Genomic DNA, 14,855 nt, shown 5'->3' with positions numbered 1-14,855 from the left:
TCATTCGTTACAGCCGAGGTAGAAAACTAATACACTATCTAAATTCTGTAAACCTCAGTTTTCTCGTCTATAAAGTGGGAATAATAACCACAGCTACTGCACAGAGTAGGTGTTGTCGACTGAGGAAAAACGCACTGCCTAAATATTTTAAGTTTTATTCGGGGACCTTACTGAGGACTATCGCCTGGGAGACAGCCTCCCAGATAGCTCTGAGAACTGCTCTGAAGAGGTGAGGGAGGAGCCTTATACACAGGAGTTTTTGCTGGGAAAAAAAAAGCAAACACACAAGTAGCTGAACATTGAAAGATTACTGCTAATCACAAAAAAACCAGACATCTCAAGTTAATGATTTTAGTGCTTTTCGATGTTTGGGAAGTTGCAAGTCTGGGCTCATTGAAAGTATTCCTTAGATATGCATCGTCACTATCTAGGGTCAGTATCCTGTTTTTCTCCATCCTGAATTCCCCTCAGGACGCACGGTCCAAGGGCAGTTCAGTGGCTGATGGCTGGATGGCCAGCAACATTCACTGTTTACTGAAATGGCAGGCAACATTATTTTGTCTGCAATGTGATGATTAAATGAGGTGCTGTATGTAAAAATCTTAGTGCAGGATTCAGCCCATAATAGAGATAAAATAAATGTTAGTATCATCATTATTGAGAAGCTCAGTAACTTTCTCCTGGACAAGCCCTCCCGGCTCCCCTGGCATAGACCCTCCTCTGTAGCCCAGGGCGGACGAGCATCTCTCCTTATCCTTTTTGAGGATGTCACATTCTCCCTAGGACCACCTGGTCCACTTTCCCTTGCCCTCCCAATTTCTGCTTTTGTTGGTCTTTGATAGTCCAATCTCTGATTCTGGGGTCTGTGGGCAGGTGAGGGGCACTAGGATACAGAAGCTGCAACCCACTTTCCACAAGAAGTGTCCCCTTGGCTAGAAGACCAGGGTGTAGAGCTGGTACTGTTATGGCTCTATTTCCAGAGCTGGCCTTAGGTAAATAATCTCTTTACCAAAAGAGATGGCTCTTGTGAAAAACTGCTGGGTGTTTGCATTTTTATCCATTCACCTATTCAAAGAACAGTAAATTTTCTGATCCTGGAGTCACAAAGATAAACAAGGAAGAAAAACCTCTGCTTCTCTTCTTGTAGGAAAGGAAAGGAGACACCATGGAAAGCAGGCTTAACACCAGTGTTTATTAGAGCAGAAAAGGAGAGAAAGAAAAAAAAAAAAAGCAATGACCAAAACCCCAGCCGCCCCAAGTGGTGTGCTTACTTAGCTGAACAAGGCTTCCTCGCTAACCCCTCTCCTGTTCTGGAGGTCCCAGCTCCACCAGCCCCAGGAAAGATTCTCCTTCTTCGCACCCTTCCACAGCAGTAGGCAGGCCATTGCGGGGGAGGGAGGGGGGCCTATAGGTTAAGCGATTGGTTTTAATGAGTTGTGCAGGTTAGTCAAATGAAGCAGCGTAAATATCTGCCATCAATCCCCAAGGCAACCTTTGCTGTGCCCACAATTCACAAAACCTGAAGACGTCCATTCCACAGCTGAAAAAAGAAACGAAAGGAGCCTCATCTTGTTTCAATAGTATCCGGGCCGTTGTTTATCAAAATGCTTGCTGGAAAAGAACAAGAAAATAATGTTAACGTGATGATGATGTTGATAAAAAAGAAGAAGAAGGGGGGGAAAGAGAGGAGGGAGAGGAGGGGAAGGGGGGAGGGGGAGGAGGAGGAAACAGCTATCAAGCTGTCATTTCCTCAGCACTTCCTAGCATGTGCCAGGGCAGCGCTGTTTTCCATGCACTGACTTTTTTGATGCTCAGAACAGCTTTATGAGGGAGGAACTCTTACATGTTACAGGTGAGGAAACCGAGACAGAAGTTAGGAATCTTTTCCGAAGTGGAGTCACAATCTGAATGCTATCTGACTCCAAATTCCAAGTTGACCCATCCCTCCAGCCACTACGGCCCGGTCTTCCTGGTCGAAATGGATGTTGCCTGGAGCGAGGCCTCCGTGGAATCCTCTGTTTGGCAGGAGCAACCCCACCCCGCCACCACCAGCGTCTGGGAAGCCTCTCCCCTCACCTGGCCTGCACCATGGTGACAAGTGCCTCTGCTCATGGAGCCAGTCACTATGCTCCAGGCTCTGTAGATATCATCACTACCCCATTTTACAGATATAGAAATGGAGACTCAGAGAGGTTAGGTGACTTGTCCAAAGTCACAGAGCAGGAACACAGAGCACCAAACCCAAGTCCACCCAACTCCAGAGTCTGAGCTCTTAAGTACTCTGCAGTGCTGTGTTCTGAAAGAAGCCAAGAGCGGGCTTCTGGTGCTGGAGGAAAAAGGTCCCTGGTGCCAGGGGTGGGAGAAGCTCTGACCTAGAACAGGCATCCAGAGTCAGTGGGGACCAGAGCAGGATGTCAACCCAGTCCCTAGCCCTCAAAAGCAGAACTCCTGTTCCATTCCTAGGAGATGCTCCTCTCACTGTTTGTTAAAGCCCCTCACGAGGACCATGCCCGCCCCCATCCCCAACACAGACATACACCCCCAGGTTCCAGCAGTACAGCCCGCGGAAAGCTTGCAGGATTTGGAGTTGTCAGAAGACAAGACAGGCATACCAACTACTGCCCAGCATGACTTAGTAGCTTAATCATGCTCAGTTAGGTCCCCTATGAAACAGAGTTAAAACACACGCCCTGCAATGACACAGGGGTGTTAAGAGGATCAAATGAGAGATTTTGTGCGATAGCACCCTGAAAATTATAAAGAGCAATCTTCTAAAGGGAGTGTTCCTGTGTCAATTCACAGCAGCACAAAATAAACAAGGAAACAAGATTTCTCTTAACAACAAATGATCAAGTACCCAGTTATATCCTGTCCTGCTTAATACATACAAATTACAGAGGAGAAATGAAACTCACTAGGCTTAACCTCTGAAGGGATTTTGTTATGTAATCTAGCAAGAACTGGAAAGGGGACGAGGAGATGGACACAGACACACTGTGAGCGAAGCAGCAAACAGCCTCCGCAGGAACAGAGGTGCAGAGGTGGGCTGTGCTGGGACTGCTGGACCATGCAGGCCAGGGGGACTGAAAGGGCAAAGCCAGAAGAAGAGGGAAGATGGGACAGGCTGGGCAGAGTCCCAGTCTGGATGGCTGTGGGAAGGCAGTAAAGAAGTTGCTGATCCTGGTGACAATGGTGACGGTTGTGATGGATGTCAGCAGTCAAGCCCATTGATGCTGACCCCACCTGGAGAGACCCAAGTCTCAACAAGCCATGTTTCTCCAGATTTGTATCCCAGAGGGACCCTTTCTGGATGGCAAATAGGGTCACATCCTTCCCGTACTTGGGATCTCTTGGTGACTCAGCAGGAGTCAGGCCCCCGTGCGCGTCCCCAGTGGTCCTCTCAAGCTGGCTCCCACCAACCTCTCCTGCCTTGCTCTTCCCATTCCCCAGCCCATAACCAGCTCACCCGCTGGTTCCCCTAACACCATGCTCTCGAAGGCCCCCGAGCCATGCCTGCACTGCCCCCCGCCGTCTCCCTGAAACAGAAGGCCTGGGAGAAGGAGCGTACCGGGGGCTGGTCCGAGCTGCTTACACAGGATGGACCACGTTCCTGTCGCAGTGGGGCTTGCAGTGCGGGTTCAGCCAATGCTCCAGGAACTGCTCCTCAGCGCGGTGCTCCAGGCGGAGCAGATGGTGCATGTACTCCTGTCAAAACAAACCCACGTCGAAGAGAAGCTTTTATTCACGGTTGATGGTCGAGCTGCCCATGTGCCGGGTACAGCTGTGGTTCTGAGAAAGGGCAGCACAGCCAGGGAGGAGAAACCACCACCAGCCCTAAGTGCTGAGAGGGTGTGTATCCATGGGAACTCACAGACACTGCTGATGGAGAGTTACATGGAACAACCACTTTGGAAAACAAGCGGTTGCCTGCAATCCAGAAATTTCACTCTTGTTTATACCCTAGAGCAATGATTCTCAAATTTCATCAGGCTGCAGAATCACCCAGAAGACTTGTTAAAACCTACAGATTGCTGGGGCCCCACCTTCAGAGTTTCTGATTCAATGAGTCTGGGATAGGGCTCCAGAATTTGCATTTCTAACAAGTTCCCAGCTGCGAATGCTGCTGGTCACTTTGAGAACAACAGCAGATACGAATGTTCACAGCAGCAATAAATTTGTAGTAGCAAAGTTCTGGAAACATCTGGAAACATGTTAAATTATCCATTGACAGGAGGATGGATAAATAAATTATGGTAGGGTCACAACATGGAATATTATACAGCAATGAAAAAAGTTAATTATAGCTACATACAACAACATAGATGAGTCTTAGAAATAGCATAACGAGTGGAAAGAGTAAGTCCAAGAAGACAGTGTTTATAGTGCGACACCATTTTAATAAAGCTCAAAACATGCATAACTAAATAATATATTTATTTGTTTATGGCAGCACACATTTGTGATAAAATCATCTTTTTTAAAAGGTAAGGGATAACTGTAAGAAAGCTGGAGTTGCTATACTATTATCAAACAGAATAAACTTTAAAGCCAAAAAAATGTTACTAGGGATAAAGGGGCATTTTGTAAAAACAGCCTAGGAGTTCCTTAAGATGTTAAATAGAGTAAACATTTGACCCCGCAATTGTGTATACAAGAGAAGTGAAAGCATATGTTCACACAGAAACGTGTACACAGCTGTTCACAGCAGCATTATTCATCATAGCCAAAAAGTGGAAACAACCCAAATGGCCATCAGCAGATGAATGGATAAATAAAATGTAATGTATCCCCATACAAGGGGAATACTATATGGCCATTACGAGGAATGATGCATGCTACAACCCGGATGAACCTCGAAAACATTAAAAAGGCCAGTCACAAAGGACCACATGTTGTATGATTCCATGTCTATGAAAGGTAACTGGCTCTATGTGTTGGGGTGTCCACAACAGAGAGCAGCTGATTGTCCGGTGCTGCCCATCTCTGTGACCAGCCTCTCCATTGACTCAGGAACCCGAGCCAGACGTGGACCATCATGTCTCCCTCAGACTCATCCTGAGACTGAGTGTGAGGACCCTGAGCCTATCTCCAGAAGAGTTCTCAGATGACTCCCTCCATCTCTGCCACTTCTGCAGGTCGGGTCTCCACCGTGGCCACCCAGGCTGTCCCAGCTTCCTCACCCCTCCATCCGTCACTCTACCTCCCGTTCCGCCCACACCACGTCCCACATCCCCCCACCATTTCCGCTCCAACCTAACAGACTGATCTGCCCAAATGCAGCCCTGAAAGGGCCACAGCTCTTCAGAGGCCTTCGCCAGCACTGCCTTCCTGCAAGGAGGGAAAAGGTGATGACCAACTACCCCTTGGGCTTGGTCTGTGGCTCTGGATAATGTCACTGTAACCAGCAAGTGAGGACACCTCCTGGTGGGATCTACCGCCTCCCGCCATTCTTCACAACAGCAGAGAGGGCCCCCTCCTGCCCTGGTCCATGGTTGTCACTGACAACAAAGCTTTGTTGGTCTCTGAGCTTCTCTAGAACCACAATTTCTCCTTCAGATGGTTCACCTAAAGGAACTTTAATGAAGGAACCATTCACAGCCGTGTAAACAGGGTTAAGGGAACCACCAAAGCACATTCCAGTACCCAGGGACTAGCAATAGAGAAAAGCCCCACGGCCATGCCTAGACCTGCAGGGCCCAGGGGAAGGGCTCAGCCTCTGTAAAGCAGGGAAAGAGCAGAAGACAAATACCCCATCCTCTCTCTCCTCGTGCCCTCCATCTCCTGCCAAGCCCACGCAGAAGCCAGCCGGCCAGGGATCCAGGCGATGCAGTTTCTGGGGGTCCACCTCCGGAGCCGGGCAGAGCCAGGTGGAGGATGGATGGGGGACAGGGTGGAGAAAACCAGCAGCTGTACCAGGATGGTGGCGTATGAGGGGTGTGCTGTTGCCCTTAGAAGCAAGTAAACAGCATAAATGATAGCCGTTACTGATGTTTGCTGCAAAGGAGCCGGCTTCTTGGGCTATGCATCCGTTGACCATCGACCACTGACTACACTGATCCAGCTGGAGGAGGAGCAATCGTTCCTTTGCATGCAGTTATTGTCTCGCCCCCTCCTCTCCCTCAGTGTGCTCTTGCCCTGCCCTCGATCAACAGGAGTGTCACTTCCAGGTTCAGGGTAAACCTCTTCCCAACGTGGCTTGATCTTCACCAAAGCCAGTTCAGGCTGTGAGTTTTCTGTGTATTGTTTCTCATTGCATTATCCCATATAAATGATACACCAGAAAAATGATAAATCAATAGGATGCTTCTTAAGTAAGAGTGAAGTGTTACTTCTCTTGTCTTAATCACTTACAAATTCTCTTCTTTCCCTCCATACCTTGCCTCTCCATCCCCTGATGCAAACAGAGAAGGGGTCCATGGGCACTGCCCAGACCACCAGCAGTAGTTCTCCACGTGTCTGGCCGTGACCCCACATGGCTGGTAAAGCAGAGCTCCAGCCTGCTCCTGGGCTCCCTCCTCTTCCCCACTCTCCACCCCCACCAGCCAAGCAACCCCTAAATCCCCTGGATGCTCTTGGACCCCATCTCCCCATCCACATTGCCCCTGCCCAATCTCAGTCCCCACCCTCCTGCTAGATCCCTGCCACTGCATCTGGAGGGTTCTCCCTGTCTCTCATCTTACCTCCTTCCTCTACATTGCACCCCACAGCCAGGGTGGGTTTTTTTTTTTTTTCTTTTTAATAGACTTTATTTTTCAGAGCACTTTTAGATTCACAGCAAAATGGAGCAGAAAGTACAGCAATTTCCCATATACCCCCTGTCCCCACAAACACACAATCTCCCCCATTATCAACATCTTGCCCCAGAGTGGTGCATTTGTTACAAGAGATGAACCTATGTTGACACAGCGTCATCACCCAAAGTCTATAGTTTACATTGGGGTCGCTCTTGGTGTTGTATATTCTATGGGTTTGGACAAATGTATAATGTATCCATCATTATAGTATCATACAGAATATTTTCACTGCCTTACAATCCTCTGTGCTCTGCCTATTCATCCCTTCCTCCCCTCTAACCCTTGCAATGACTGATCTTTTTACTGTCTCCATAGGTTTGCCTTTTCCAGAATATCATATCGTTGGAATTATACTGTATGTAGCCTTTTCAGATTAGTTTCTTTCACTTAGTAATATGCATTTAAGTTTCTTCCACGTCTTTTCATGGCTTGATAGCTCATTTCTTTTTAGTGCTAAATAATATTCCACCGTCTGGATGCACCGCAGTTTATCTATCCATTTACCTACTGAGGGGCATCTTGGTTGCTTCCAAGTTTTGGCAATAATGAATAAAGCTGCTATAAACGTCTGTGTGCAGGTTGTTGTGTTGAACATAAGTTTTCAACTCATTTGGGTAAATACTAAGGAGCATGATTGCTGGGTCATATGGTAAGAGGATGCTTAGTTTTGTAAGAAATTGTCAGGCTCTCTTTGAAAGTGGCTGTACCATTTTGTATTCCCACCAGCAGTGAATGAGAGTTCCTGTTGCTCCAAATCCTCGCCAGTATTTGATGATGTCAGTGTTCCGGATTTGGGCCATTCTAATAGGTGTGTAGTGGTATCTCATTGCTGTTTTAATTTGCATTTCCCTGATGACATATGATATGGAGCATCTTTTCATATGCTTGTTTGTGATCTGTGTTCTTCTTTGGTGAAGTATCTGTTCAGGTCTTTTGCCAGGGTAGGTTTTTAAAACATGAAAAATGAAAATGGCTTTATTGTTTTTTTTAATCACAACAGTGATACATATTACTGTTTTGAAATTATGTAACAATAAAAAGTTATAAAGAAGAGAGTGAAAAATCCTTGTTGTTTGTTTTGTTTTGTTTGTCTATCTCTTTATCCTGTTGCAAAGTGACATTTTTTTAAATCTACCCATGTTGTTTCCTCACTTAAAATACTTGAATGGCTTCCACTGGGCTCAGGAGAAATTCCAGTTCCTTAAGTGTTTTGTGGGGCTCCCGATGATCCAGCCTCACCCATTTCCTCTTCTCCCACCATCAACCCTTTGCACTCCATCTTTCCCTGGATTGGCTACCTTGCTCTGCTCTCTAATCTCATGCTGTTTTCTCTGCCTGGAACACCCCTGTGCCTTCTCTTTTTCCTGTCTCACTCCTATCTGACTTTTCAGCCCTCAACTTAGATGCTTCTTCCTCCAGGCAGCCTTCTCAGATTCCCTGTGACCCCATAGCTCTCTGGACTTCTCCTGGCATAGCCCTGGTTACTCTGTTTAGCAGTGACCACGCTCTGACAGTAGGGACTTAATTGGGCCACATCAGATTTTTTAGTGGAGGTGCCATGTGTCTTGGCTCACATATTGGCAAGTGAACTTTATGTTTTCCCCCAGAAGAGATAAAAATGACTTTTAATTTGTAGCATGTATGTTGTCGATATTGCCCTGAAATAAGCCTTGGTGCTGAGATTGTGGGATGGGAATCATTGCAAAGTGTGCACGGAACAGTCCACATAAACACATATGGGTAATCCAAAGCTGCAGGCCATTAATCAGAGAAGTGGCATTTCACCTTGGGCGAGAATAGTCATATGTGGTAATATAAGATTATTTTGGCATGTATAGATATAAAAATCCTAAATCATGAAAACCCTCCTATGGCATTAATGAAGCTTTAACAGACGGTCCAGTCTAGAACTTAGAGTTTTTAAGTTTCAAGAAAAACCTCTAGGAAGTCTACATCCTATTTTAAATATAACTTTTTTTTCAATTTAATGACTGTACAAAGGAATGAATTATGAGGTGTCCAATTTTCCTGAAATGTTTTTTCTTTCCCCCAGGACTCATGCAGTTTAAAATTGTTTTGATTATCGTTGTTTTCATTTAACTCATCAAAATGCACCCTGTGTCCTGGGCGTGGAGTCTCCAGGGCAGCTGGGGAAGGGGTGGATGATGGGAGGGCTCCTTATGGGATCCAACAAGGATTACCCAGCAGCTTGCTGGACATGTTTGTGAGTTTGGGGCTGAACCCTGCCCTGTCTTCCCTGTCTGAGGAATCTTTGGCCAGAAGAATAGTCATTGGGAGGAACAGGAAGGCAGTGTGGAGTCTTGTAAATAAGGAACAAAGACTTCTCAGCATACAGCTTTACTTATTCAACTGTTCCGTGTAAGCAGCTCACTGAAGGAAACCCACGTTGCCATCTTCTTGCCTGCCTGTTTGCCAGGGCGGTGTGGTGGAGAGGCTAAGAGGTTCGGGTCTGGGTCTGGATCAGGGTCTGGTTCCAATCAAAACCCTGCCAATACTATTGCTTTACCTCTCCAGCCTCAGTTTGTCCATCTGCAATGTGGGGATGGCCCTAGCACTTATCTCACTGGGTTGCCAGGATTAAATGAAATGATACAAATAAAGCTCTGTGCCAAACATGTAGTCTCCATGTTCACTTCTAAACCCACTCTCTCCCCTCCTTCACCTGGCCTTTTGCACTAAGAGGCTGACCTAGATGAACTGCAACCACAGAGTCTTTTGTCCTGGGGTTTCCGGTTGGGTTTGGCGTATAGGAGGCGCCAGCAGCGGACTAGAGGTAGGAGGGGAGAGGTGAGGGTATGTACTCCCCTGCAACCTCCCCGAGGAGTCTCGGCAGGCTGGCTGCATCCCTCCCCTGAAGAGCCAGCTCCTAGAGGGCTGCCATTCCGGGTCTGGGAACCACACTCTTCCCTTCTGCCCTCATGCCTCAGGAGTCTTAGCCCTGCATCCTTTATCATTTCTTGTTAGTTCACCTTCATCCTGCCACACCTTTGTAAAAAGTCTCTTTATTAAGCCCTCCTCAGTTAATTTTGGTTACTATTAGATATGGAAGATGTGAGCATGCCTTGAGGTTGTAGATGGAGCATCTCTCCCAGGAACTGGTCCACAGGAAACTTTCAATAAATGTTTGTTGAATGAAAAAAAAGCTGTGGTCCTCAAAGCATGGTCTGTGCTCCCCTCGGGGGTCCATGATGTCAAAACTATTTTTCGAGTAATACTAAGACATTTGCCTTCTCACTGTGTGCATTGGTGGGTAAAACTGACGCCTTGGCAGAAGTCAAGGCAGCAGCACCCAACTATCCTAGTGGTCGACGTATCCTTCATCACACAGTCAAAGTTAAAATAAATAAATACAAATAAAACATTCTCAAAATGCCAGTTTCACTGAAGCATGTCCTGGTGAAGCCGTAGAAAATGACCAACAGGAAACATGCAGGCAGCACTTCTGCTGCATGACAAAGTACAATGATTTTCTCAAGGAAAAGCACCTGGGGGACTGTTGGTGTCAAGAGTTGAACTAGGTGTGTTTTATGCGTGTGTTTGGCAGACATCTTCCCAAAAGTGAGCTTATCACTTCCAGGAAAACTGACAGTGCTTGTTACAAAATGATAAAATTTGAGCTTTCAAGGGGAAATTAGAACTCTGGAAAACTTATATTTGTGATCATGAACCTGACAGCTTCCCAATAGTTAAAGACTTTTCCAATGAGATTGGTGGTGATAAGAAAGAATGTCACCACTGATATACAGCATTTATACACCACTTACAATTATATGCTCATTGGCAACCTTATTCATTTAATCCCTGTCCGTCTCAGCCAAATACCCAACTGGCTTTTTGATGAGAGTGTCCAAGGAATACCTAGTATACGGTTTAGTGCTTGGCACATAGTAGGGCCTCAATAAAACTCACAGGAGAAATGTACAAACAAGTGATGAATAAATGAAATGACCCTTCTTTCTCCATAATCTTACTAAATCCTCCTTGGGAGGCTCCTGGGCATCTGCGTCAATCTGCTCATTATAATGGCCCAGGCCAAATGTACATAAAAAGCATCAAAGAGTAATATGTATTTCACACTCCTAAATAGAGGCTGAAATCACTGTTGAAGAAAAACAACCAAAACAGACACACACATAGAGAGAGAAAGAAACAAGCCCTGGTTTCCATGACATTTCACTATTTATTTAAAATGTTAGGGAAATGAATACGCCACAAAGGCCTAAAAGCAATCATTAGTCAAACATGAAAAGCCAAACTGCAAATCTGCTGAAAACCACAAATTCAACAATTGTGTTGGCTAAGTTAGAAATGACCCAGCATTAATGATAATCTCAAATGTTCCTGGATCAAGAAAGAAGGGGTAGATGAAAAATAAGCTTTCATTTTTTTTTAGATTCCTTTTTTCAAGGGGAAAAAAATTAAAGCAAAACAAAAACTAATATCTGCATTTTGTGTCCAATGCCCACTGGAATGATTTAAGTAAATAATTTCTCAAGATTTAGAGCAGAAATTGGAGGGGGTCCTTTATGATGGCACAGGAGAGGTGTCATAATGAAATTAAATACCCACTGGAACCTGATCCAAGCTGAGAATCATAAAGTAGACAGTTAATCTATCAAGGTGGGATCTTTTTCCAAGAAGGCAAAATCCTTCCCGTGACATTTGCATGAAATTAAAGGTCCATCGACATTTGGATGAACTATTTTGCTCATTAGTAAAAGCAAGACAATCATATAGGCAGAAGGGTGGCTCAGAACTTAACTGCTCTGGGCCACTTAGAAGGCTTAGCCCTAAAAGAAGGCAAATCAGTGATGTGCACAATTTGTATCTCAGTCGCGCTGAACTGGCCTTGGAGATCACAGGGAACAAAAGGGTAATGGAGTTACTACATACATTCGTCAAGGGGCTAAATATGAAAGCATATTTTACAAAGACTATTTACAATAAAGCTAATATGATTTATACTTGCCCCACAAGAACATTCCTTAAAGGAACACAGGCCAAAATGGAAAGCATATTCCCAGGGCACACAAGTGCTTACGAATACAATCACAAAGGACATAATTTTAGCTCGGATGTCATCTTTTTTAGAGAATTTCCATGGTTCACCCCAGCAGTTGGCAATCATTTTTTCCCTAAAATTTGGGACGACTAAGAGAAATTTAATGAATTTAAGCGAGGCAATAGAAGATTTCTTTGAAATAACCTCCAGCTTCTATGGTAGAGTAATGTCCTACGAAATTTCTCCCCTGGAGAGAAGCAAAGAAAGGAATGGAAACAAGTATAATGAGCATTTAGTAAATGTCCAATTCTGTGCTTGGTGCTGGGGACCCAGAAGGGAAACAAACAGTCCATCTGCTCAAGCAGTTTAGAGCAGTCTAGTAGGAGAGAGAGATTTTTTTTTTTAAGTATGAAATAGCAATTTTGTGCTGTGAGTGGTAGGCCAGAGGGATGCTCTAATTCACGGTGGGAGGGTAGGGGCATCAGGAAGGCCTCTCAAAACAGGCATCATTTCAGGTGAATCTCTACAAATGAGTAAGAGTTAACCAGGTAGACAAGAGCAGAAGAAACAAGTACCAAGGCAGGTGCTGTCAGAGAAGAACTTCAAACACACCATCATTCCAGACAACCTGCTTCTTCTCCTAGGTTTCTAATGCCAATGAGTGGCACCAAGGTGTCCACACAGACAACCACATGTCCCTAATCCTCCCTTACTGCATCCACTCTGCCCCAGAAATGGCCAATTCATATCAAATTTAAGATATCATATCATGCTCCCATTATCTTTACCTTAAAACCTCTACTGGAACATTCTCTTGGATGACAAGACATAAATTATTCTTTAAAACTTTTAGAAAGCAATGTGGTAATATATACTAAAAGGTTTAAAAATACTGTATTCATATCCTTGGATCCAATAATTTATTTTCTGGGAACATATCCTCAGCAAATAATTCAAAATATTAAAAGCACTTTAAGAACAAAATTTTAGAGTGTTGTTTATAATAGAAAAAATAGTGGGAAAGGGAACCTTCCTACATCGTAAGTTGGAATGTAAATTGGTACAACCACTATGGAGAACAGTATGGAGGTTCCTTAAAAAACTAAAAATAGAGCTACCATATGACCCAGCAATCCCACTCCTGGGCATATTTCTGGTGAAAACCATAATTTGAAAAGATACATGCACCCCAATGTTCACTGCAGCACTATTTACAATAGCCAAGACATGGAAGCAACCTAAATGTCCATCGACAGAGGAATGGATAAAGATGTGGTACATATATACAATGGAATATTACTCAGCCATACAAAAAAGAATGAAATAATGTCATTTGCAGCAACATGGATGGACCTAGAGATTATCATACTAAGTGAAGTAAGTCAAAGACAAATATTATATAATATCACTTATATGTGGAATCTCATAAGATGATACAAATGAATTTATTTACAAAACGGAAACAGACTCACAGACTTTGAAAACAAACTTATGGTTACCAAAGGGGAAAGGCGGGGGGAAGGATAAATTAGGAGTTTGGAATTAACATATACACACTACTATATATAAAATAGATAACCAACAAGGACCTACTGTATAGCACAGGGAACTCTACTCTTCTGTACTAACCTATATGGGAAAAGAATCTGAAAAAGAATGGATGTATGTATAACTGAATCACTTTGCTATACACCTGAAACTAACACAACATTGTAAATCAAATATACCCCAACATAAAATAAAAATTAAATTAAAAAAAAATAGTGGAAATGATCTAACTAACAAAAGAGGGTAATTCACTATCATTATGGTTATAAAGAGTTTCTAATAATATGAGGAAATGTGTATGTTATAATATTAAGAGAAAAACCAGGATACAAAATTGTAGAGTGTGATTATACTTTTTAAAAATACACGCAAAAAGACTAAAAAGAAATACATCAAAAATGGCAATGCTGTCTTTGGGGAGAGGGAGTAAGACTACACCTGATTTTTTTTTCTTCTTTTGACCCTTTCTTGGTTTCCAAGTTTTGTATAATAAATATGAATGGCTTAAATTTTTATTTGTAATTACACAAGTAACACATGAACATATTGTTACTGTTTAAAATTTAAACGTCAAATATAAAGTTCCTAGATCAGTACCTGCAATCTTAACCTCCTGAATGAGATGACACAATTAAGAGTCAACTGATCATATTTCTAGACCTTTTTCTAGAAATTTACATACATATAGATGTACCTATATACAGTATTGTTTTGTGAGTGAGTACTAGGAGGGCAGGACCAACTCAGGGGAGATAGAAAAAGTGACATTGAGAATGAAGAGCAGGGTACCAGGCATAAATAATGGAGAATAGCTCTGCAGGCAAAGGGAATCATTTGTGAAAGGATGCTGAGACCAGGGAGAGGATGGTTTATTTTGAAAAACAATGAGAAGTTCCAGGTGGTTGGAGCATAAATGGCCTTGGACAAGTGGCAGGAAATGGGACACAATGGTGGCTTAGGGCTGGTCTGTCTCCCAGGCCAAGATACTTGGCCCTTATCGTATAAGCAGTGGGGAGCCAAAGAGGTTTTTGTTTTGTTATATTTTAAAAAGTATTTATTCAGCTGCTGCTTTGTAAAAAACAAGAAGAATGAGAGCCAATGTCATCACTCAGGCACTGTGCTTTGCATGCCTTCTCTCACAGTAAGTCTCTGAGGTAGGTTTGATTATCATATCCCATTTTATAGATAAGAAAACTGAGACTTACAGAGTTTAAGCAACCTGGCCAGGATGTGATAGCCAGTAAGTGGTGAGCTGGGATTCAGACTCAGCACTCTGCTGCCCCACTCTTAAACCCTCTCCTATGTTGTTTTTGGTGAAAACTACACATACATTTATTAAAAATAAAAAACTGAATGTCCTGAATTGAATAATGTCCCCCAAAATTTCATGTCCACCTGAATCCTGTGAATGTGGTCTTATTTGGAAACAAGGTCACACTGGAGTAGGGTAGGTCCTAAATCCAAAGACTAGCATCCTTAGAAGAAGGAAA

General features: G+C 43.8%; 1 protein-coding gene across 1 annotated transcript in view; it reads right to left on the bottom strand.

The window, feature by feature from the left end:
* Positions 1-1,183: 1,183 nt before the first annotated feature.
* Positions 1,184-14,855, bottom strand: part of C19H17orf67 (chromosome 19 C17orf67 homolog) — a 32,941-nt gene continuing 19,269 nt past the window's right edge. Inside the window, exons 4-5 of the mRNA XM_061174991.1 lie at positions 3,569-3,705; positions 1,184-1,611 (exon numbers count right to left, since the gene is read on the bottom strand). Of these exons, the coding sequence (XP_061030974.1) occupies positions 3,589-3,705 (117 nt within the window). The 3' untranslated portion in view covers positions 1,184-1,611; positions 3,569-3,588. The remainder of the gene's footprint in view (positions 1,612-3,568; positions 3,706-14,855) is intronic.

Source organism: Eubalaena glacialis, chromosome 19 (assembly GCF_028564815.1).
Source record: "Eubalaena glacialis isolate mEubGla1 chromosome 19, mEubGla1.1.hap2.+ XY, whole genome shotgun sequence".
NCBI classification, from domain to species: Eukaryota; Metazoa; Chordata; class Mammalia; order Artiodactyla; family Balaenidae; genus Eubalaena; species Eubalaena glacialis.
Note: the sequence above shows the minus strand (reverse complement) of the source record. Positions and strands in the feature narration are given on the sequence as shown.